At 50.7% G+C, this 25,075-nt stretch overlaps 1 protein-coding gene across 3 annotated transcripts in view; it reads right to left on the bottom strand.

The window, feature by feature from the left end:
• FRAS1 (Fraser extracellular matrix complex subunit 1) overlaps positions 1–25,075 on the bottom strand; it is a 109,795-nt gene that overhangs the window by 5,167 nt on the left and 79,553 nt on the right. For 2 of the 3 annotated variants that reach the window (XM_048303607.1, XM_048303606.1), the window contains exons 30-64: positions 24,574–24,752; positions 23,138–23,254; positions 21,088–21,202; positions 20,500–20,637; positions 20,278–20,310; positions 19,454–19,585; positions 19,066–19,191; positions 18,439–18,686; positions 17,107–17,255; positions 16,708–16,870; positions 15,886–16,021; positions 15,354–15,550; positions 14,863–15,016; positions 14,230–14,493; positions 13,931–14,119; positions 13,392–13,511; positions 12,792–12,971; positions 10,836–10,960; positions 10,132–10,272; positions 9,315–9,542; positions 8,927–9,040; positions 7,773–7,923; positions 7,110–7,269; positions 6,672–6,834; positions 6,198–6,444; positions 5,283–5,627; positions 4,866–5,026; positions 4,345–4,492; positions 4,043–4,248; positions 3,423–3,579; positions 2,658–2,858; positions 1,849–2,036; positions 1,411–1,686; positions 1,002–1,234; positions 565–725 (exon numbers count right to left, since the gene is read on the bottom strand). In XM_048303607.1, coding sequence (XP_048159564.1) covers positions 565–725; positions 1,002–1,234; positions 1,411–1,686; positions 1,849–2,036; positions 2,658–2,858; positions 3,423–3,579; positions 4,043–4,248; positions 4,345–4,492; positions 4,866–5,026; positions 5,283–5,627; positions 6,198–6,444; positions 6,672–6,834; positions 7,110–7,269; positions 7,773–7,923; positions 8,927–9,040; positions 9,315–9,542; positions 10,132–10,272; positions 10,836–10,960; positions 12,792–12,971; positions 13,392–13,511; positions 13,931–14,119; positions 14,230–14,493; positions 14,863–15,016; positions 15,354–15,550; positions 15,886–16,021; positions 16,708–16,870; positions 17,107–17,255; positions 18,439–18,686; positions 19,066–19,191; positions 19,454–19,585; positions 20,278–20,310; positions 20,500–20,637; positions 21,088–21,202; positions 23,138–23,254; positions 24,574–24,752 — 6,045 coding nt within the window. The other variant, XM_048303608.1, reaches the window with a different exon arrangement.

A 25,075-nucleotide genomic window follows, 5' to 3' on the forward strand; every position in this document is an offset into this window, starting at 1 on the left:
CAGAGGAAAAGGTTACAGGAATGGGGTAAGCATCCTAAAAATCAAACTTATGGACCTATTTATTCAAGGTTGAAGTTAACCTTTAAGAAATGAGGAACAGGTTGAGTATGGAATTATCAGAACCAAGTACAACTCGCTGCCCACCATGGATCTAGCATGGATCTCATTGCCCGGAGTGTCAGAGACACAGTCTGCCTGTTCTTTTCAGCTCTGACATTTCCTTCAGCAGTGAATTGGTTTTGTTGCCCCGTGGGAGACCTTGGTGACCCAGACACAGCGATCCAGCCCTGCAGATCCCTCTCCACCCGTGTGGATATCACAAGACAGATTTGAAAAGCAGAAAATCACCAGCACAGTGTGAACCTACAGCCTACAATTTCCTCAAACATTCCCATGCCTGGAATCCCATCTCCAACGGGGTAACTCTGGTCACCGCTGTTAGACCAGGAAGATTCATTGTCATTTACATCATGTCAAGAGAGCCCAGAGGAAGACAAAGCTGCCCTCTCGCATTTCTTTCCAGGCTTCCATGTTCAGGAAGCAAAGGCTGGCATTGAATGCTACCTGAGATGCCTCTGAGGTCTCTGACAGTGACCAGGTTGGAGCAGACGTGCTGGTGCCTGTAGATGGACTCAGAGAGAAGGAAATGCAGGTTGTGCAGCGGCAGCGTGGAGATGAGGGGCAGCATCCCATCCTGGTGGGGGATCTGCACCGAGATGTGGATCCTGGAACAAGCAGCACATGAGACAGCAGAAGGGAGCAGCCGGGCAGGCACAGGATCCCTACAGCAGCAGAGCCCAGGCAGGTGAGCCTGATGCTTAGTTTGAGCTGGATTTCCCCAGCTACACATCTGCTCCTTAAGCTGTCCCACCAACTCCCAATTCCTGAGGGGAAGGGCACCCCCCCAGCAGAAGGGATGTGTTGTCCTTGTGAGCCCAGGCACCTCTGTAACGCCAGGGGGGCTGGCGAAGAGCTGCGCTCGCCCTTGGCTAGGCTCATACCTGTTGGGATGCTCCTTGTGCTTCACATCCACGTACTTGAGCGTGGCAATGAACGACTGTGCCTGGAACCCTCGGGCTGTCCCCGCGACCACGGGCATGTGACAGATGGCACTGTCTGTGCCTATGGTCACCACGTTGCTCCTCAGGGGCGTCCCCACGTGGCCAGCCTTGTCCACAGCCTTGGCCACGCAGCGCACGTGGAACCGCCGGCTGAAGTAGATGCTGTCCAGCACCTTAGGGAACGAGGAGGAGGAAACCAGTAGTGCTTCCAGCAGGCTTAAGGAAAAACAGTGCTGTATTTTCTAAGCCCTAGCACCCATGCCTCACACCAAGTCCCAGATCCGAGGAGATTTTAGGCTGGAATCTCTGCGCCCCTGCAGCCCTGCCGTGCCAGTGCCTCTCCGCCTACCCTGTGGTTGACGCTGGTGAAGGGGGTGTTGTCCGTGATGGTCTCAAAAGGCGACCGGGCTCCGTTCCCGTCCGTGGGGGCTGCCACTTCCCAGCTGAACTGTATGGAAGACTGGTTGATCCCGGCCTCTCTGCAGCGCTCCTTCATGAGGGCGTACTTGGGGAAGTGAGGGTCACAGGGAGTGACGCAGATGAGGGGGTACCCTGGGGAAGGGGATTTCTTAACACCCTCCTTGGTCACTTCTTCCACGCGGTCGTAGTCAGCCAGGGTGACGACCTGTGTGGAGGCAAGAGAGCAGCACTCAGCTGGGGATGAGGGAAAGGGTGGAAAAAGCCATCCTTCCCTCTCATGTTGCCACTACAGCTTTACATTTTATTTCAGAAATCCCACTGCGGTTGCCAGTCTGTCCTTGAAGGGCACTAAATCACATCTACTCACCACGGGAGGTGCTGGGAGAATCAGGCTCCCTGCCGCCTCCTGATCCAAAATAGTCACTGTGGCAGTGCTGGTGTCTCCGAGAACTGCTTCCACCGGGTCATCTGGGCCCAGCACCAGAGAAAAGGACTCGTGCCATTCCCGGTCTTCGTTGGACATGATCTCCACCTTAAACATGATGAGGGCCACACCTGTGGGAGTGAGTGCAAGAAAAACAGAGAGAACTCAATTCATCATCAGAGACTGCTCTCAAGTTCTCATACAAACCCTGTGCAGCTGCTCTAGGCTGTGACCACGGAGACATTATGATAAAATACACATTATAAATTTTATTTCCACTCATTGCTGCTAATAATTTATCCATAGGAGTCTACTCTAAACATAAAACTCCAGCTATGACAACTGATCCAATCGATCTGGTGATAGATTTACTAACAGATGCCATCTGAGGATTAATAATGACTGTCTTGTATTAGCTGTCTGGAAGAAAAATCTGGGCTGCAAAGCACATTCCCATCCCTGCTCTCCCTCAGACTGGTGTGCAGAGCTGTTTGGTGAAGGCTTCTTGGTCCAGCAACACAGTCTGAGGTGTTCACAGCCCTACATTCCCTGAGGAGGACTTTGCCAGGTGCCAGTGCTTCTTCCTCTGATCTGATCACCCTTCATTTAACATGTCAGCTTTTCTGAGAAATAAAATTACAGCAAACCTCATGCAAAAAGTGGCTCTCCCCAAATCTCCTGGATATCCTGACGCACACAAAATGTCCCTGGTCACACCCCCACCTGTAACCCTCCCTGTGAGGCCCCTTTACCTGGGCTGAACTTGAGCATCCGACTCTTGGGGTAGTAATCCACGCCGGCCTGCGCCGAGCCGTCGCGGGTGCTGCAGCGCACCTTGGAGGTCCTGTTCTGGTCCCCCCTGCGGACCACCGGCACGTTCAGCACAGCCACTCCCTCCGGGCCCGGTGGCTCCCGCACCTGGTACGCGGCCTCTTCGAACTCGATGGTGGGGGCTGCAGGAAGAGCAGTGAGGGAAAAGCCCAAGGTTTGCACCCCTGACTGGTTCAGCTCAGCTCCTTTCGGACTCATCTACACACCCTCAGAGCAGGGGGCTCCTCAAAGCAGGGGCCAAAAAGATTTGGGTGTGACTTAGGGCAAAACCTAACGAGCGTGTTGGGCTACAGAGGATGGCAAATGATTCTCCTATCCCTGCCTCCCACACACCCCCAAATCCTTGCCACGTGCTGGTGCTCCACCCCTGCAGGCTGTCACACCAGAGGGACCTGGCATCCCTCTTCTCCCCCACAGTTCTCTCCAGATTGTGACACTGTGGAGGGAGGGGAACATCTCCCAGGGGAAGCACAGCAACTCCAGCTGCAGGGGAATGGGAAACAGAGAGGCAGCGGGTCCAAGCACTGTTATTCAACTCTTCCCTTCGGCCCAGCCCAGTGCACACCAGTGACCTGCACCCAGGGCTGTGACCGTGGCACCGAAGGCATCCACGTGTACTGCACTGATGGGACTGTGCCAACTCCCTTGGAACCACCATGACATCCTTGCTGAGCAGCCTCACTCACCGTCCTCGTCGTTGGTGACAGTTATGGTGGCCATGTCCATCTTCCCAATCCGAGCTCCGCTCCAATGGTTTCCAAGCGGGCTACCCAGATAGACCTGGAACTGCTCTTCTGGTTCAAAGGCAGAGTCATCAGTGACATGAACACTGCAGTTCTTCACCTAAAGCCCAGCGAAGGGGAGAAAGCAGCAATCACTGATAAATCTGATAAAGCCACGTGAAGGCCAGGCTGTACTTCCCCATCCAGGGTTTCACATCAGAGTGCCATCCATCCCGGAAGAAACCCTTCTGGTTTTAGGGCTGCTACTTCAGTGTGGACAAACCATGCTGTTACATGATGAGACACAGCAGCAAAAACATCTCCTTCCACAAACCCACAGCTCTCTGTACAACAATCCCGAGTCCTCCTGACGCATCAGATTTGCATTTCACAATTTAACCAGTTTAATCGTGAAACACACAACCCCTTCAGAGTGGGTCATACTGCCAGGACAAGAATTTGTGTCATCTGAAAGCAGCCTGGACAACTCTGTCAGCTCCCTCTGATGACACAGAGGCAAGGAGGAGATGTGAACTTCTCTCAGCAATGGTTCTTGGTTCCTCCACAAGGCAGGTCCAGCTCACCTTCTCCCCTTTGAGGAAAGTGATGCGAGACTCCTCTGCATCCCTCCTCTCCATGAAGTCCTCCATGACCTGTGCTGTCTGGCTCCGGGTGTAGCACCTGACAGAGGACTCGTAGCTCAGGTCCCCAGTGCGGAAGATGGGGATGTGCAGGGTCCCCTCCTTCTCCTTGGCCATGTAGGTGGCCTTGGTGAACTGCATGCTGGGCACTGTAGGGGGGCAGAAACAGAGCCAAGCAGTGTTGAGGATCCACAGGGAGCCAAGAGGTGGGAATGGAACAGATATAGCTGCCAGGGATAACTTACCATCTTGGAAGATGTCATTGATGGCCACGATGGCTTGGAACGGCTTTGCCAGCTCGGCTCCGTGGGGGGAGCTGAGGTAAACAACAAAAGTCTCCAGCCCTTCTATCACTGGGTACTGAGCATCATCCAGGATTGTCAGGGGGCAGAACTGGGGGGAAAGTGGAATTCCTGCTGTTAGAGGTACAAAGCTTTCATCCTTCCCAGCACTCACATTTGGGAGTCTAGTGTAAAGCCATTCTGTCATTATGTTTTCTGAATCCATTAATCAATGTAAATTATGTTCTAGATAAATCCAGCATATAATTTCAGAGAACAGGCTGCCATCTTTGGGAAGATGTGGCATGATCAAATCCCCCCTGCCTGGAGTGCTGACAGGGTGGGAGTCTGTGCCTAGCAGACTCATTAACAGTTCTCAAGTGGCCCTGAGAGGATTTTCAAAACAAATGGCAGATCTGCGCAGAAACGCAAGACAAGTGCCACCAGGCAAAGCAGACTCAGCAGGAGTCCAAGTGGCTCCTCACCTCTTCTGTCTTGCCTGGCCTGAACTCTATTTTCCTGGAGCTGGGGACGTAATCGACTCCCGGGCTGGCCGAGGGCGGGTCTGATGTCCGAGTGGCACACCACACCGATGTGGGCGTGGAGAGGTCAGGTCCCTGCCGCAGCACTGGAATCTCAATGTGTCCTGCACCAACAGAGGCACAAGAGAGAACAAGCTGAGAGAGCAGCCACGTACCACAAACCCACTCCTTTCCCTTCAGCACAGCCTTCTCCCTTCAGCACTGCCCCGGCCCCCAGCCTCCCCCTCGGTGCAGAGGGAACCACAGAGCCCCTCTGCACTTCTCTGACAGTTCTGCTGTGCCCTGAATTGCTCCTTGTGACACATCTTCCTGGTGAAAGCTTCCACAGTGAGCACCCCAACACGACCCCCTGCTCTTCACCTGCAGCCTCGCTGACGGTAAAGGTGGCGTTCCCCAGGAACACCGTGGAGGCGTCATTGGGACCGGTGATGACCACGTTGGCTGAAGCCCGGCTGCCAATGCGGGCGTTGTCCGAGGCGTCGGCCAGCACCACCTCGAACTCCTCATCCTCTTCATATTCACTGTCATCGATCAGAGTGACATCACAGGTCACCACGGTGACACCCGGCCCCAAAATGAGGCGGTTCTCATCCGCCAGCCCCCGGGACTTGAAGTCGGAGCCGGATTCCAGCATGTAAAGGCTGCTGCCCTTGGCTGATTTGGGGACGGTGTAGCAGATAGCAGACACAGTGCTGCTGGCATCCCCTAGGAAGCAACAGGAAAACTCCATAATTCTTTTAAAAGTGGAAATACTTTTAATCTCTTTGGTGGTGACACTGTTCACTTCAATAATAAAGCAGCATTCAGAAAAGAGGGTGAGAAATGAAAAAGAACACTATCCCTGCTCCTGAACTTGCATAGCAGCCACCTTAGACCTGAATTCCAGGCATGTTCCTAATCCACACTCAGGAAACCGGTGGCACTTGCCTATTAAGGAACACTTGCCTATTAAAGCCCAGTGACAGGGTCCACATAAAACACCCTCTAGATCACCAAGAGGCTGCAAATACAAGCGTTTGCTCCTGCTCGTGCTGGGAGTTAAAACGAATCCAAACCCAAGAAGCTTTAACAGCAGAGGCAGGAAAGATTAAAAAAACAAACAACAGTACCCTGTGTGCTGCTTGCCATTGACAGAACCTCTTCCAAAACATCAGAGAACACCCCAAAACCATAAGCAGGCAAAGCCCAAGGGCTCCTTCTCTGCCATGAGGGTTCCCCCTCGGCACGTGTCCCTCCCGCGGGGCTCAGCACGCCGTCCTGCGCGGCCCGACGCACCTTTCCGTTCCACAGGAGCCGAGAGGAAGCCGGCGCTCTCGCTGACGCGGAACGTGCTCCTGTCGAACTGCAGCGTGGGCTCGTCCTCGGGGTCCGCGATGGTGACAGTGGCCCGGGTGACGTTGCCCAGCAGGGCGTAGGCCGCCATGCTGAGCTCCACGGAAAAGCTCTCCGTGCCCTCGAACACATCGTCGTCGTTGATGCCGATGGTGCAGGCCTTGGTGTCCTCCCGCTCCTCGAACTGCACCTGGAAGGCAGCAATCCGGCTGCTGTCCTTGGACTGGGGTCTGGAGCATCCCGTCCTTCCTGTCTCACCCTGGCCTGAGTCGCTCCCTCTTCTGACAGCAAATAACGCACAGGATTTTACAAATGAAAGACACCCTCCTTGGCGCTTTTATCACTTTTCACCCATTCTTTCCTCCGGGCTTGGTGGCAGGTATGGTCAGGCTGTCCCTTTCCTGTGTCCCCACCTACCTGCCCTGCATACTCCATGTAGTCCTGCTCTCCAGGCTGTGATCCGGATCCAGCAGTGGCTGTTCCCTGCTCGGTGCGGCACAGGACAATGCTGTACTGGTTGAGGTTCCCGATCCGCCTCACGGTGATGCTCACAGAGCCAGTGCTCTCCCTGACCTTGTAGCTGGAAAGGGATCAAGCACACACAAATAACAGGCTGGGGAGCAAACCCTGTGTGGTTGTGTGACACTGAGCACCACAGACTCAGGGTGAGCGTGGCCTCCATGGAAAATCCGAGGCACAATAATAACCGGGGGTTTGGGCATAGGGCAGCTGCCCTGTGGTTTAGCCCAGCAGGCCCCTCTCCTCACGGACAGAATTTCATTTCCACGCTGTAGGGAGCTCAGGTAAGAGCCCAGCTCCAGCTCAGCTAGGTGCTGTGACCCCCGTGCCACTTACCTGGTGTGTGTAAAGCTGAGGAGGGACCACTGGACGTGGAAGACATTGCCGCTGACCACGTTGGGTTTGCCATCCTTCACTAGGAACTGAAAGCTGTCCATGGTCTCCTGAACCTTCTCCTCATGCATCACGTACCAAATGAGGCCCTGGTTCACGTCCTCTGCCAGGAGGGACATCCAATGAGTCAGCACAGAAATCCAAAGGCAGTTTGGTAGATGAGCAGTGCGGAGGCACGGCTCCACATGGCCACAGGGATCGGGGATCACAGTGGCACAGGAAGCAGTTACCCCCCTCACCTCCCCTTCCCTCAGCCCCACAAGAGTGAACTTTCCCCACACTGCTGACTCTGCACAGCTGGCTGCACATCTACCAGACCTTGTGATGATCAGATGCACTTGCAAGATCTACAAGCCCCCTTTACTGCCCCGAGTCACATCTCCAGCTCTAACAAGTCTGGAGAACCTGGGTGTGGCTACAGGACTCAGGTTGGCATCTATAAGAAATTACGGGATTTCTGCAACTGACAGCAAAGTTCAGTGCTTATTTTCAACACACTTTGGAGATCTGCTCCTTTTCTTCTCCCCTTCCCCCTATTTTTTCCTTATTTTAACAAACGGAATCAACTGAAGGAAAAAGGCAGCAGGACACGGCCCGGCTCCATACCCTGCGTAAAGGTGGTCACAGCTGTCCCTGGTTTCAGCTTGTTCTCCACATGACCATTCCTGGGACCGGTTGTTATCTCGTAGATCAGCTGTTTGTCATCTGTGTCAGGATCTGTCGTCAGTAATTCCTTCTTAGTGATGAGATTGGTGGCCTGGATTAAAGCCAAACCAAGGGAGTAAAACTGAAGCTCCAGCAGTGCAAGTCTGATTGACTGTTCGCACGAAAAGCCCAACCATCCCTCTGTCAAAACAGTTCTCCATGAGGGAAAATCTCAGGATATGAAAGCACAGAGCAGCCTTGAACAGAGAGACATCCCACAAGGTGTTTGACAACACAAGAAGGGTTCAAATTTTGCCTCACATCGGGTTAGTTTAATTAAAAAGACAAATGTGGCTCAAAGAAAAGCAAATCCGAAGCAGCTGCCAAGCCCTATCTAGCTGGGACTAAAGTCTAGGACTAATCTTCGGGTTTCACCTGGAAGCCTCTATTCCATGAGCTGTGCTGATGCTCAGGTGAGGCCCTGCTTGGCAAAAAAACCATTTGCAGACAGCCTCGGATTGAAAGACTCGCTCAGGACAGTTCACACAGCTCTGGTGAGCTCCATGAGAGCCTCTTTCAAATGCTCTCGCACCGATCTGACTCAGTTCCACCACAATTTGCTTTCTCTTCAACAACAAAATGTTTATAACAGCAGGAGAAAGAGAGAAAATTGAGCTGCTCGAGGCTGCGGGAGTGCTTGTCCTGAAGTGAGGAATTTGAGCTGAGATAGCCATTTCTTAATACAATTTCTTACTACAGCATCTTCCACTCATGTTTTTCTGGGAAGAACCAAAGTGTTTCTTTGCAGTTAATGCTGGCTCCTCAAAAACAAGCTGAGAGTTTCCTGGGGTTTTGTTTGGACTTTTGCAAAACAAAGGCATGTTACAGCAAGAAATTCCTGCACCATATCCTTGGAAAACCATGTATCTCTGCCACAGCTGCTGCAGCACATCATCAAGACATCTCCACCATCAGCAAAGCTAAAAATATACCCTGGGGTGTATATTGTCCATCACAATAATAAAAGTGCTGAAGGATCAGGATGTTTCCCTGCGAAGCCTCCTCTCCAGGAACAGCCTGAGAAGCAGCCCAAGCTGAGCCCAGGCAGGTGTTACCTTGCCATCCGTGTACTCCAGCCACTGCAGGCCCAGGTTGGTGACAACCCTGGGTGTCCCGTCATCCACAGGGACGATGTCCACCTGGAAGCGCTGCGGTGCTGCGGTCACAACCTGCCAGAAGTTCAGGGAGATGGGTGTTACTTTGGGAGTCAGAGCCTCACCCACCACTTCACCAGCTTGGCTCCCTCCAACTCTAGCGGGATCAAGGTCCTGGGTGAGTTTGCACACACAGAGGGCAGGGAGGGGAAGGAGCAAAGGCACCAGGTAACTGAGAACACTCAGCTCTTGCCTTCAGTGCAGCCACAGCAGCTCAGCCCCCTGCTCTGAGAGGAGGCAGCTCCCTATGAGCTCACAAGACCCCCTCCCATCCCTTCTCCTCCCTGACCTTCTTCCCGCCGTCCTGCACCACGAAGAGGGGGTTGGTGCCGTCGGACACGGTGAAGGTGAAGCGGTCCCTGAGTGCGCTGCCGCCGTCGTGGCTGTAGCTGATGCGGTTCTGGTAGATGTCATCCATGGTGAAGGTGGTGGCCTGGAGGGGCCGCTGCCCGCGGCCGCTGCGCTCGATCAGCCCGTGCCGGGGCGGCTGCACCACCCGGAACGTGATGGACGCGACCTGCACCCGCACACGGAGGGGCAAAGCTGGGGACACGACCTCAGCACCAGGCCAGGCCTGTCCTTCCAGCGCAAGAAGCCTGGACAGGGAGCCTGCCCAGGCGGCTTCCTGTGTCACTGTTTCCAGCCGAGGCTAACCCAGCACATTCCTGATTGCCCCGAACCCTGCCCTGTCCTTATCCCTCTCCCAACGTGGCTCCCTACAAAACAAGGCACATCCCACCAAACTACCTATTCAGCTGGTCTGAGACAGCTCCATGAACACAAGAGCAGCCCCCAGCCCTGCAGCCATTCCAGGCAATGTGTCCCTTGCACTTCTGCCAGGGCAGAAGCAGCAAAAACCTTTGGGGCAGGATTTTGGCTTAGGCAGCCAGATCTCTTGCTGCAGGGAGGTAGCAGCGAGGCAGAGCCAACATTAGACAGCTCAGCCTCTGGCCAGACCCAGAAAGAAGAGGAAATGCCATTTTCATCCGTGCTAGTCATAAATTCAGTGTCAAGGCCATAAGTCTTTGAACACAAGCCCATTTTCCTGATAGCCCAGCTGTGCAGCAGAAGAGGGGAGGGAGGAGGCCGGGGGGGTCCTGCCTTACCTCTGTGTCAGCATCTGTTGCTTTGAGCTCAAACTCGGTGATGGTTTTTCTCACCCCTTCCTGAACTGTCATCCCAAAGCTTTGCACTATGGGTAAGGAGTCATCCACGGGGTTTATGGTGATGTCAAACATCTGGCTCACCTGGGACAGGAGGAAAAGCCTCTCTTGATGAATTCAGCCTTCCAAGAGTGTGACTTCATCACAAGAGCACAGCGATCCCCAGTTTGGTCGCTTCATTTCAGCCTTGTCTAGTGAATAAATCTGAGCAGCTAAGCCCAGATCATGTGAAGGCGACCTTGTCTATCCCTCCCCACTAATTAATTCTCCCTCTTTCTGTGATATTTGTGGACATCCACTTTCCCTCCCTCTCTCATTCGGTTTTCCCCCTCTCCCTCTATGTGCAGCTATGCTTTTCCTCTTTCAGAAAGCAGGAAAAAGGCATTTCTCCAGGGCCTGACTATCATCACCACACTGTCAGTGCACTGGATCAAAGCTGAGCTCCAGGAGCAGTTGGCAAGCAGCTGAAAACCAGGCACTCAGATCTTGGTGAGCCAGTGCCATGAGGCCACGTGGTTCCCTGTTCCCTGCACAGGGCTCACTCCCTGCCCTGAGGGATGTGGGAACTCTCACAGCAGGAGAAGGAAGAGCAGCCCCCTCTGCCCACAGCACGTTCCTACTCAGGTAAAAGCCACGCTGGGACTGACCTTGTTTGTCCCGTCAGACACAGAAAAGGTGAAGGCATCCGTGTGCTTTTCCGTGTCACTGGTGTGGAGGTACTGGATGCTGCCAGAGGCCAAGTCTGCCTGGCTGAAGGAACTAATTCTTGTCCCTGGAAAATGAACAATAGGGGGCAAATGTGCAACAGAAAGGCAGGGAAAAAATACAGGAAGCAGGACGTATTTAGCCATAAGGACTCAGTTTTGGCTGGTTCTGCTCCAAGTCCTCAGCTGAGCCAGGGATTTAGCTGGCACAGAGCCTCCTAAAAATCTCCTTCTCCGAAAGAAGTCCAGGCTTCTTTTGACCTCATCCTGTTGGGAGTGGGCCTCCCAGGGCAGAGGGGGAGAGAAGCTGGGAGAAAAATGGACAATGTAACACTTGGATTGTCACTGCTGGGCAGGACTAACCCAACCATGGCATCACTGAGGATGAGCTAAAGATCTTCTGGCCTCACAGCAGTTTTCCAAAATGCTTTCCAAGTGTACCCCTGCATTTAGAACAGACAAAGTCCCTTTTTCAGCACTGATTTATAGCAACATCTTTACAGGCCATTAGGTGTGACACCGCCACAGAAAGGCACCTGACAAGCATTTTAAAAAGCACTTGAGCTTTTTAAATCTCGTTGCTGTGTTCAACAGTTTTACTGCTGTTATCAACAAACACCCTGACAAGAAGTTTGCTACCAATATATCACACTAAATGGCTGGTGACAAGGATTGGCCACACTACAAAAGACATCAGGATCTGATTTAAATAAATGAGCCAAAATTGAATGATCAGCTAAGATTTCCTCAGAGCTCATTAGCTGTAAAGGTTTGGGTTCTCTCTCACTTCAGTACTCCCTCCTTAGGTTTAGGTCATTTAAATCATGATTACAACTCCTTCCTGGTCTGTGACTCTGTATCTTTCTTAGTCCCTCACACATGAAAAAGCACAGAAATCAGAATGATCATCACATTTTAAATAACAGGAGGAATAAAATCCTTAATTCAAGTCTCCAAAGTACAAGATTCACTGTTTAGTTTGCAATTTAGACAAAAATATTGCAAGTTTTTAATTTACTCTCAGCGGGGGTTTTGCTTATTATAACTCATTCATTATTCCTGCCCTTTCAACACGTTTTTGATGAGAAGATGAGGCAAACCACACGCTAAAACTGAGCTGTACAGGGACTGTCTGCATCTTGAAAACACACAGCAGATATTTCCACTTTACTCTCATGTTAATGAGAAATCTACAGCTAAGAAGAAATATAATCTTAGATGAGTATAATAAAATCAGAAGAGTATATTATGTGACAGCATAGATTTAGATTAATTCATCAGAGAGGGGCAGCACACTCACAGTGTCAGCAGGCACAAAAGGCAGCTCCGAAATTCAGATCACATGTGCAGGTAATTATTTGCTGAGTTCCACAGGACTGACCAAGCCCCCTCCCTGAACAACCAGAGTTCATTATCCAGCACAACCAACACAGCCCAGCATTGCTTCCTGTTAAACTCAGTGGACAGTTCAGTTCCCTTCCTCCCTCCAAAGCACAGCTAGGGAAAGAGGCTGGGGTTTAGGGATCAAGGGACATACTGGCCAAGAGGGGGACAGAAAGCAAGTTGTCTGTTCACCAAGATGGGCTGTTTCCATGGGCATTAAGGGATGGATTCTTTGGGGCACTGCACAGCAAAGGCCAAAGGTTTTCCTGTCATGCAGAAGCAGCAATAAACTCGCCCAGAGGCTGAATACATCCTCAGCTGGGATTATTGGGCCGCTCTGCCTCCACTCACCTTACTCTGCAACCCTCTGGGCTAATGGCCACTTGATTCCTTACAGGAAATGGAATTCTGTGCTGCTGCTGCTGCCTCTGGGCACGTTTTTCCTGCAGTGAATGTTTAGGGCTCAAAAGCCTCCAGTGTCTTGCTGCTCCAAGGGCCCAACACATCCCTGCTCACCTGGAGAGGCCACGTGCTCCAGGTGCCCCAGCTGTGGCTGCCGAGTGACCTTGTAGTGGAGCTGGGAGGCCTCACTGTCCTGGTCAGTGGCTGAGAGCTGGAGGGTTGTGATTGTCTTTGCTGAGTTCTCATCCAACACCAGGCCTTTGTTAGTGATGATGGAGGGGGGAAATCTGTCCTCTGGAAAGGTTAAACACAAAGCCGAGTTAGGAGACAGACACACTTCTTCCCTCGGGTACTTGTGCTCAAGCAAAACACGACACACACACAAACATTTTGCTAATTCTGAAACAGGAACTCTGGGCCTTGCCATTAATCAGGGGTGGTAACATTATAATGTCCTAAAGACAATCTAAACAGCATGAAGATACTAAGGGGAATTTTTCAATCTTTTCAGTGAGTTTGTCAGAAGCCAAAGAACAAACCCTTACATCTGCAAAATCTCCCCATGCCCCTCACTTCAAAGGCCCTTGAATTGACAGCGCATCAAAACTGCATCTCAAGAACCACGTTTTCCCTTGCAGTACATGTGGGATGGGAATCTGTGAGCAGGCCTGAGCTGTGCAGCAAAGAAAACATAACTTCAGCACTTCTTTTTACCTATTACATGGATATAAAAAACCTGGTCTGTCAGTTTGTTGCCATCTGCATCCATCACATCAAAGGTGAAGGGGAAGTTTCCGCCAGGATCCCCTTTCCTGTGGCTGTACACCACGTGCCCTGGAGAGAGGGACAGCAGAAAAGAGATGCTTTATTACAGGCTGCAGCATTGAATTCTTGGTTTGGAAGCAGGCTGGCACCATCAGCTGCGGCACTTGAGGCTTGACAGAACTCCTGGATTTGGGTTTCGTTACTTTCTCTCTTTATTCTTTTTCTCCTGCTGAGAGAGACTTTTAAACATACATTTAATAATACATGGCTCTGCTCCAACATAACAGCCTGCTCTTACTTCTTTCCTTCTCCCTTCCCTACTTCAGCTCATCATCCCCCTCTCATAAAGGTCACAGAATCACGGAATATCTCAAACTGGAAGGGACCCATAAGGATCCTCAGGCCCAGCTCCCTGCTCCTCGCAGCACTCCCTAAACCAGCCTTGGTTTATACACTTGCCGTGACTACCTAAAATCCAGCACTCTCACCTTTGTTTATATCAGCCTGGGTGAAACTTTTGAGGGGTCCTTTGGCAGAGACCTGGACTGGACTATTGGCAGTGGTCAGCTGCAGCTGGCCCCTGCTGGGGTCCCTCCTCAGGACAAATCTGATGGTTGTGTCCCCTGAATGACCAGCTGCTGCTTTCAGGTGCTGAGCTGTGAGCGGAGCTGCAGAGCCTGCACCAGAGAAAGCAAACCCACAGTCAGCTTCAGCCCAGCGAAGCAAATGGTTTAGGCTGGATCATCCAGCAGCACCAAGCAATGCCACTCTTGCCATGTCCCCGTACCAGCTGGGAGCTGCAGGTCCCTGTTGACAGCTACCGTGGGTGGCTGCTTCCTCGGCAGCTCCATGGAGAATTCCAGCCTCCCTGCCTGTGTGTAGAGCCCGTCCGTGAGGGAGAAGCCAAACTCGTCAGTCTGTGCCGTGGCGCCGCTCTGAGTGTAAACAATCAGCTCATCCAGAACGTCCTGGTAGGTGAAGGAGGAGCCCCTGGACAGCACTTGGCCCTGCTCCGGGGGCTCTGCCGCGCTCTGCCTTCTGCGGAGCTGACCTGGCAAACAACAGAGGGATGAACAGTGGGGCCGAGACAGCCTGCTGGGGACAGAGCCTTCACCTGACACCCTGCCTGCCTCTGGCACTGCAGAGGTGCCACCTGCCTGCAGGGAGTGGGGGAACACGGCAGGGAACTTCCCAGGGAAATGCATGCAGTCCCCATTTCTCCTATCCCACAAAGAGCGAGGGACAACTCTCCAAGAACAGGGCTGTCCTCAAGCACAGCCCTGGTCCAAATTGTGCTTTATCCCACATGCCAGGCTCCCCTCTCACATCAGGGGCTCATACACACGCACACAGTGAAGACAGACAGACACCGACGCAGAAAGACGCCCTGTCCCTCACCCCCCGGCCTGTCAGGACGTACCATGCTCAGGACCTTGGCTCACCACGATGACCAGCTCACTGCTCTGGGTGTCCAAGTCCTGCAGGCTGAGGGAGGCGTTGGTAACAACCACGGCTGAGCCCTCCTGCACCCGGACAGGCTCCAGCACCATCTTCGGGGGCTCGTCGTTCTGCCGCTGCACAAAGGCACGCAGCCAGAGAAAGGAAAATGAACGCAGGGAAAAGACCCACCTGAATGAAATACAAGCTCCCAAATGACAGTACCACTGCTGATGTCCCTCCGAAGCTATCCAGCATCATGGCTGCTTCCAAGAGGGAGGAGACACCAGAGCAGTAAGCCATGGGGAAGAAGCTACAGTGCACAACTGTCCTTGGGCATCACAGGTAGATTATGTGCCTGTGCCAGGGGAAGGAATCTCCCTCTAATCCCCTTCCCACATACCAAAAAGGAAGGAGCAGAGCTTGCCCGTGAGAAGTGTGTGTGAAAGGAGAGGGTTCTGGCAGCCAGCATACCTGGATTGTGATGTTGATGCTCTGCACCTCTGACTGGCTGAAGCCATCACTCACATAGAAGCTGAAAACATCACTTGTGGGCTCAATGCTTTCATGGACGCTCTGGAAGTAGTAAATGCTGTTCTCCAGAACATCTTGAAGGGAAAAGGATGTATCTGTGGTCCCTGCAGACTCACTCTGCGGGCCAAAGCTCTCACCTGCAAACCAGAACATCACTGGTGAAAGGATGCTTGAGTGGCTGGTAAACTCAACATAAATCCAGCAGCATGAGGGGAAGAAAGGCACATTGTGAAGGCTGCAGAAGGAGGGATGTTCCTTTCTACAGCTTGACTTTCCACATCTTGTGGCAGGGAAGCAACATCTTAGATGCATCTAAGATGCTTAAGTAAGATCTAAGATGCTTAGAGTAGGCAGTGGGGAAGCTGCACTTTTAGATGCAGCACAAGTGATCCCCTCCATGGGATATGACAGATGTGATCCTGTTAGGAGCACAAACCAGCCAGGAAGAAGAAAAGAGAGCCGAGCAGTTTACCTGTCCTGGTGTTTTTGACATAGCCATACACAGGCAGAGTGACAACGGTGACCCTCAGATCCTCCTTGGCAGCAGTATCATAATCAGCAGTGAAGTGGTGATGAGCCAGCAGCGGGACCCTGCCCCCCTCATCCACCTAGAAAGCAACAGCAGACAACACAAATCCTTACTGAACGAGGCTGCCTCCATGGAGAAGGCTTGCCCGGGCTCTGCAGTGCTGTCCCATCCTCCCCTAGGTCTGTTAATGAGGAATTCAGCAGGGAGGTGAGGTGATACGGGAAGAACAAAGACTGCCTGGCCTCCAAGAGGAGCTTCTGAGTTCTTTATCAGGACAGGAAGGGAACTGGCAGAGTCATGCTGACCTCTTGGAAGGAAAGACTGGCATTCCTTGTTGAGGAGAGCCTTTTGAAGGCAAGGGAGGGGGAATGCAAAGCTGGAAAGGAGGGAGATGACTTCCAAAGGCTTTGATAAGGAGTGTGAAATGCTGTGTGTCAGTCCAAAGCACCAGGTGTCTTCAGACTTGTCTTCTGCTCAACTCTTACACACAAGCTGCTGATAGGGATAGGGATAAGTCTGACTTGCTCCACTGATATCAAGAAGACACCCTAGGGACAGCCAGCTCCTGACTAGGACAGATGAGGTTCAGGGACGCAGATGGACTGTCAGCCTCCTCTGGCCTCCAAGTGATTTGTTCACCCTTTGCATTGCATGACCAACATCCTGATTTTTCCAGTGATTTCCCCCCAGTCCAGGAAAACTGTTCAGTTGCTCCCATGTAAGCCACTGCTGTCCCCGTTCCCAGTGTCCTGGGCAGCCACTCACAGTGACGTGGTCAGCAAAGGCGAGGAGTGCGGGCAGTGCCGGGGCAGATGTGATGGTGATGGTGAACATCTGCCTGTCCAGCCGGTTGTTGTCAGCATCCAGGACAGAGAAGTGGAAGATGTCCGTAACGGGCTGATTGCTAGTCTCAAACGTGGTGGAGTAGCTGTGGAATCAGGACACAGGGAGTCAGGGAGTCTCACTGACCCCCAAGGCAAATGCATCCCATCCCTGCAGTTAGGGGTGAGTGCAATCCTCTTGGAAGAGAGGTGGTGTCTCAGTTCCCAACCCTCCTTCACATTTCATTCCCTGAATTCTTCTAAATAGACCAGAGATCCCTGGGGAAAAGCCCACTGAGCTTTTAACTAGTATGCCTTGAAGGAGAATAGTGCCCTTTGCTACCTGATCCTCTGGCTGTTGATGTCTTCCATGGTGAAATTATAAACCTTGGAAAGATCTTCATGGTGGGAGCCTGACATCCTTAGGAGGGTTCCATAGGCTGGCAGAGATATCAACTGGATTCGTATCTCTGAGTCAGGAGAATTGTTGTCCTAAACATGAAGAAACAAACCAAATCAAAACAGGGCAAAATTAGGCATTGCTTTGCTCCACTAAAAGTGGAAGGAGGAATAAGTGTTTTATAGGGAATTATATCTGCTTAGCTGGGTCAGAGACCCACAGATGAGTATTAAATGGAAGCTCTACTGATGAGAAGAGAGTCAAGTGGGTTGACATTTTAAAAATCTACCACAAAATGTATTTTCATTTTCTCTCATCTCAGAAAGGCTTTCTCTATGCCCTTGTATCACATTAACACAGTCTCCCAGAAATAAACCTGGTATTTTCATTTTCAAAGTACTTCACGCTGATCTAAAAGCTGATTTTGTCTCTTTTCAACCACATTAATACAATCACCTCTATGGTATCACAACTCAGATGTCATCTTTCTTAGAAGAGTTTTGTTGGGTGGTTAAAAAATAAGACCCAAAGTAGAAATCAACATATCCTGAGCATATGGGTCAGGAGTGAAATCCTCTTTTCCCATCTGTCCTCTTACTCAGATTAAACCTGAGCAGCTCCCTTGTCAGCCTTCCTCCTTAATAGGAGGACAGGACAGATTCCAGACTTGTATCCAGACTGATGCCTTGGAAAAAAAAGTTCCCAGTCATCTCTCTGACAGCCAGCCTCTCTCAGCTCAGGTCTCTCCAGCCTCACACCTGAACTGCGATCTCTCCTCCCTCAGCAGGTTGCTAAATCACCTGCAAGGACAAAAGCAGCTTTCTTGGGAATGTCACCAGCAGGACAAATCTTGCACACAACCCCTGGGACCAACTCAAGCTACCAAGCACTGCAGCATCTTGGGGTTGCTTAGTCCTTCCCCCTTCCAATCTGTCCAGAAAAAGAACCCAGCTTTTGGAAGGTGGGTGAGGGGGCTGAAATTTTCAAGGGATTAACACTTAGCAAATCCATGTGCTTTATTAGCAAGTCTGTTTGATAGAAAAATCTGGGATTAACTAGGTTCTCATGTTTAGCATGTCAGTTCACCTCTGTTACAGTCAAATGGGGATAACCTTAAATCCCTGTGGGATGAAAGAGTCTGTTATCCCCTTTTTGGCAGCAGTCAAAACTTGAGCTCTCTACACAGAATCCATGCTGACAGCAGAGAGGTGTGTAGGGGATCAGGAAAGGGGGGCTGGCAGCATTCCCTGGGTTTAGAAACAGACGAAAACCCACCGTGTAAGCGAGGTGCTGTCGGGAGAGAGTCACAGAGCTTTTACTGGCCACGGTGACAGCCAACAAGCAGCCCTGGGCCAGCTGTGGGCCGTGGGTATCCAGCTGGGACACATCCACCCTCAGCACTGTGGTGACTGTGGTGACACCGTCGGTGACAGAGATTTCCATGCTGTCCTCTGCTGCTGCTGACCCATCGTGCACGTACTGCAGAGCGCTCCGAGTGACGTCCTCGTAGGTGAAGGTGTCGCCTTCCCAGGGAGGAGACACACAAGTCAGAAACACTCTGTTCAGAGCAGGAATCCAATTCAAGTGACCTTAATCAAGTACTAAACTGGCATTTAATCCCATCCTGCCAGGCCTGTGAGTTATGAGGACATTTATTAAGGAGCTGGCAGGGCAGAGGAAAAGCTGCAGCCTTCCCAGTTCCAGGGACACAGCGACTCCTTGTGATTCTCAAGGAGGGCACCAATCCTCCTTTTCTTCCCAGCTGCTTCATGAGCTCACAGCTAGATAAGGCTTCCCTATGGATGTATCCTTATCTGCCAGGGGCATCTGTCTCCTCCTGGTCAGCTAAACCAGCCAGGCTGGCTCCTCTCCTGCACTGAGGGAAACTCTTACTCCACTCACCTGCTCTCATGAGCTCCTGCACATCTGCACTGTACTTGAGCACAACGCCATGATGGGGAGGTTTCACCAGCTCAAAGAAAAGACCCTCAGGAGCTGTATCTGTGTCACTCACAGCCAACTGGATCCCTGTGCCAGGGAAAGAGAGCATAGCTTGTGTGAATGGAGCCAAAAAAACCCCCGTAATTCAGTGAGTACAAGTAAAATAATTCCGGAGCTGCCCTTGCCCAAGAGCTGTGGGTTTCATGGAAATATTTTGTCCCCTGATAATGTTCAGGCTGTATCAGGGAATTCCCTCCTAGAGTGGCTCACAAGTGACCCCGGTGTGAGTGAACTTGGGCCTTCTGGCAGCGAGCTGAGCCCCACACCCTGCCCCACGCACCCCACTCACCGATGGTGGCTCTGCCCCCCTGGCTGACCTCCAGGAACGGGGCCGCGATCTGGAAGACCGGAGGCTGCTGCTCAGCGGAGAGCAGGTGGATGACAAACACCATCTCCGGGGTCGTGTGCTCCCCGCCAGACACTAGGCACAGACAGAACCACACCTGAGTGCAGGGATGGGTTTGCAGGGACGCTTCACCTGGGAAATTCACCTGTCTGTACAAAAATCACCAGCCCACACCTTTCCAGGCAACACCTTGGTCTATGGATACACTCACGCTTCACAGCGGCCAAGAGCATTTATCTTTGCCCCTAACTCAACTCCAGCAGACAAAGGTAACTTCTAAAACTCAGTGTGTGTACATGTGCACATCCTGTCTTTCACAGGTGTGCTCCTAACTCAGGACATGGACTTCTCCTTGCTGGTGGAAGCTAGGAAGCACATGGAAACAGAAGGATGTGTTAAACAAGGAAGCAGCTTATCTGTGGCAATTTAATTGCAGAAATGTCTCCACACTGTATTAAAAAAATATGACGGCATAAAATTCCTTGTTCGCACTTGGGGGAAAACAGGAATGAATCAGGCTTTTAGGACTGATTCCAGGCAGCCACTGGAAGAAGATGTCTCTAGCAAGCTGCAGATCAGCTTCTGTAAAACACTGCTGGGACTCAGATGAATTAATATTCCCCAGGCACGTGCATTTCCAGAAATTCCTACTGTGTGCCCACAGGCGTGCCTGCAGCAGAACAAAGGCCAAGGGATAACAGGCAATGGGAAAGGCAAAAGCAGGATGAAAAATGCTTTGGCCAGGAAAGAGTAAGTGGTTCACATACCTGTGAATCGGAAGTTCACGGACTCTGGGAGACCTGGGGGGACAAACACAAGCACAGAGTGATTGTGGTCAGGACAGGAGAGCACGCGTTGATGTGGATTTGGAGGATTTTGGAGAAAACAAGTGCTGACATTTAACCTGGCAGGAGTCTTTCCTCACCAAGCAGGAACACCAGCAGTCCAGCTGGCTGTCCCAGCCCTCCAAGGGGCACTGGGATGCTCACCTGCGAAGGAGAAGGCCATGATCTCCCTGAGGTGAGGAGCGGCGGTCGGCGGGCGATAAGCAATCCTGCCATGGTTTATGTCTGCCTGGGTGAAGTACCTGACTGGGGACAGAGGCCTGTCCCTATGCTCCACGATACCTACGGATGCAGAGACACCAGCATTACCAGGAGGGGTTAATTTCTCCATCTGATTCCACAGCTTCCTTTGCTTTCCCCAGGTACTTCTTCGTACCAGTTGCAAAACAAGTTATACAGATGCAACTGCATCAGGGATGGGCTCTAGGGACGCGAGAAATTAAACGGAGATTGCTCACTGAGGCGTTTCTTCAGGTAACCTCTCACTGGAGAGGTGGGAAGCAGAAAGCCACAGGACACAACATTCAATATTATGCAGCCAGTAGCAAAACCTGAGCTCTGCAGCACACTCTAAAGAAGCCAAAGAAATGGGGTTAAGGAACAAGGTGTTTAAAAGCTAAGGAAGGAGGCCAAATGGATCAAGAGGTGCTTCCGTAGGATGATACTGTGAGGGAAAAAAGAGATGTGCTCAGAAGATGTGGCAGTTAACGCAGCAGCAACAGGTTCACTTGCCTTGCCCAGGAAGGAGAGGGACAGTCACGTTGTACAGGATTTTCTCACTGGGAATCTCCGGGTCTACAAAGGAGAGGTGATGGGGCTCAATCACTGTCACACGGTCCTCCAGCACCTCAACAAACACATCAGACCATGAGCATCAAGGCCAGAGACACGGGAAGATTAACCCAAAAATGCATTGAAAGAGAATTTGCTTTGCTCTAGTTAAATATAAGACAGTCTTTGAATGTAAAGGCCCAGCTTTTAAACCTAAACCTGACCCCCTCTCCCTTGCAGGTGCACAACCTCCACACTCACAGGTGGTTGGGTTTCTCTTTTGGCTTATAGCAATTGAAAAGAGAGAAAGGAAAATCTAGTTCGATCAAGAACTCCGTGGATGAACATGCAATTCATTGTCTGTGTAGTTTTCTCATATAGTCTGATGTGGCTGGACTGAATTCTCTTTTAAAAGAAACCCTGCGGATGACTCAGCCCTTTCCATTGGAATATAGAAGAACCAAAGCTCTCCCTTTTGTTTTAAACCTGTCTAAAATTGCTCTGGTCCTTCCATAACAAGATTATCACGAACTAAAGGCAGGCAGGGTGTTAAAGGAATTACAGTGCTGCTTGAAGAGACCTAAGTGCCCAAAAGCAGTTAATTTCCACATGTTCATGAACCTTAATCTTGGAGAATTAACAGCTCTGAGAAGTCACCAAATCAAACAGCTCAGCTGGGTATGAAAAGCATCCAGCTCATTTCATAATCTTGAGCAAAACAGGGAGAGAACAAGCTGAGCTAAGGGTATGGGCACTTAAACAATCCGCTTTGGAACATGAAAGGTTATCAATACAGGGGAAGCAGGTTAACTTGATTGAAGAAAAAACAATACAGATGTTGTGTCCACTTTAACCAAAGAGTCACCAAACTTCCCTTGACCTTTCTCAGCAGCACAAGTCAAAGTCAAGACTAGAGGGATGGGAAGACTCAAAGTATTCTGCTTTCCTTTCAGCTTTAGAAGTCTCATTCTGAAGGAGTCTGAAGACAAATGAACAGAACTCAATCACATTGGGGCAGGGAAGTGCAATTTTTTGACAGAAAGATTTAAGGTTATGTTTCTTCCTCGCTGCCTCCAAGGCCTATTTGTCTCTCCCAAAGGTGGGACTCGCAGGTGGCGAGGTAAAATGTGTTTTACGGCCCTATTGAATTTTGTGGGGAGTAATTAGCTATAAAACCCAGTGCCGTGTGGCTCTGCCAGACAGCTCTCCCATCAATTTTGTCAATAATGACAACAACAAAAAGTCAGGAGCAGGAAGATAAACGGCTCCAAGTAGCAGCCTGACCATGTTTCATTATCACCCAGGAAAGGCCGCCACTATTTTAAACCTTGACAAGGCTGTTGTGCCACAGGCTTTTCACCGATCCCTCTCCCATCACTTCCTTTGGCCTTTCCTGGTCCCACACCTGGCATGCAGAACAGGAGAACTAGAGGGGACAGCTGGACTTCACCCACACGTGATGGGGACACACAGGGAAGGCTTGCACCAAAGTCTGAGAGCCCACAAAACCAACTTTAAACCCCAAGATCATCTTTCCAAATAACACAGCTGGGGAAGGAACTACCTTGGAGGAGAGCCCACTCTCATCCAAATGGTCATTCCCAGAGCTGATGCTGCCAGAAAAGGTAATTCAGTTCCAGTATCTGAAAGTTTTCCACATGCATTATGGTCTGCGTTCCTGAGGTCAGAATGATGCATGGGAACTTTCTAATGTGGGTGGGCTACAGTTTGGATCAAGTTTACAGTGGAACCACTGGCAAAACCCAGTCTAACCCACAGTTTTTCTCTCTTGCCATTCCTCCTGGCTTCTCAGGAAAGGGTAAGAATTCCATAAAATGTTGATTTTGCTTCTCTCTCCCCTTCTCCTTTCCAGTCTGTATGTTCATCACTTTTCATACTGAGTTCTTTGACTTTTCATGGGTATTTTCTGCACCCCCCACCCCACTTACTCTTCTGACCTGTCTTTTTTCCCCGTTCCTACTCCAGCCATCTGTGTGGTGTTATCACTTACAGCCATGTGCAAAGAGGAGCCGAGGGAAAGCTGAGGGGCTTTGGGTGTCTGGGGCAGAACAGCAACGTTGAACACGTGGCTTTCCAAGCTGGTTTGTGGACTGGCAGAACTGGACACCTGGGGAGGAAAGATCATGTGAATGGATCAGTGATTTCTAGACCAGTTTCAGATGTTCCCTTGGCAGTGACTCCCTGCAATCCCAACAGCTTTCAGGATGGGCTGCACTTGTGTTTCACAGACTTGTAAATATTTCCATATATTTTCCACTCTAGCACCAAAAAATTAAGTCAAGCGTATCTAACTCCTAATTGCAAGCCTGCAGTAAAGACATGTAAAGCAAATGATATGAAATTGGTAAAAATTCAGAGGACCAGAACCATTCCCTAGAAGTGAACCTGCAAATGTTCCCAGCAGTCCTGGGGTGAAGTAAACACCCAAAGAGATACAGCTCCCTTCTTGGATAGACTCAGTTATGGCTTTAACTCTTTGTAGGGATGGCAGCGTGCTCTGGAACTCCAGAGAGCACTTTGTGAGCAGGAATGGACTTCATGAAGCCTCATTTCTAGAAAATGCATAAAAATGCAAGTTCTGATGAAAGGAATGATGTCATTTTAGCCATTTGCTGCGCCACCTGCTCTGTCCTAATACTGATGAAAACAACATGTTGGCCCTGAAATGTCCCAGCCCAAGGTTCGAGGCTTGGACAGGGGTGTGCCATGGTCTCCTGATGAGACCAGGTATTCCCAGCTCCCTTTCTTAGTTCTCTGTACAATTATTGCTGCTGCTCCGAGATGGTAAACCCAAACACTCAACTCATGCAAAATGCATAGTCTGTAAGAGGAATGCAGCAATTAAGCCAAAGATTAGCTTGTTCACCACTGACGCTCACAAATTCCTCATTATCACTTATGTTAATTACTTTAGAAATTACCTTAATTGCCTCTCCGGTGCTACAGTAATTGCTTCTGCCTTGTAAACCAGATGTAACAAACACTGCATGTTAGTGTTCACGTAGGCTTAGTTACAGGAGGCTGTGAAACCCTCCCAGCAAACAGCAAGGACCTGTCTGAGGAATTTTACAGCTCTCAAACCTGTGGGGAGTGGGGATTTATTTTAGCTTCCCAGCTGCTGGGGAGTATTTCTACCTTTTGGTCTGTTTGCAAGACAAAGGGCTCTGAAGCCAAAATTAAATTACTAGCTTAGAAACCAAGGGTTGTGTGCCTCTGGGGCTCGCAAAACACACCATTTTTAAAAAGGCACTTGCAACGTTTTTCACTTGGTGTAAATATTATGGGTTTTATGAGGGGATGGTGTATTTGCGAGTATGTATTTACACACATGTTTGTGTCATTTTTAAAACCCGGAATCACAAGACACAAGTGGAGAAACCCCAGAGAACTGCCACGTGATCTTTCCAGGAACGTGATGAGGAATACCTGGAATTGGAAGGAGTCACTCTCTACTTCAGCTCCAGAGTGCCTGTACCACACGATGCCATCACTGATGTCCTGCTGGGTGAAGGAGGTGGTGGGTGAGGCTGCTCTTCCATCAGGTAAAAGCTGCCAGGAGTCTGCCGGGCCGTCTGCTGGCATCGGGACCAGCAGCACCACTTCCCCTGGGAAAGCAAAGAGGAACTTGGAAGAACACAGGGAGCAAGAGGTGCCTTTGCACCGACTAAGGAGCAGCCAAGGCAAATGCCCGCCCAGCCAGAGCTTTTTTCCATGCAGTGTTAAGTGACAGAAATACCAGCAGAGTTCCCAAAAGCCATCAGCAGACCTTGAGACATCCCAGCGACATTGGGAAATCTTGTTAATTAATTCCATTAAACGGGTTGATAATTCTGCTGACTGGTAATTAATCATTCTGTTATGTGAAACATCCATCATAAGTTCTCCCATTTCATTTCCCCAAACCACCCTTGAAAAGCTGGAGCAACAA

This window comes from Corvus hawaiiensis, chromosome 5, assembly GCF_020740725.1.
Source record: "Corvus hawaiiensis isolate bCorHaw1 chromosome 5, bCorHaw1.pri.cur, whole genome shotgun sequence".
In the NCBI taxonomy this organism is placed as follows: domain Eukaryota; kingdom Metazoa; phylum Chordata; class Aves; order Passeriformes; family Corvidae; genus Corvus; species Corvus hawaiiensis.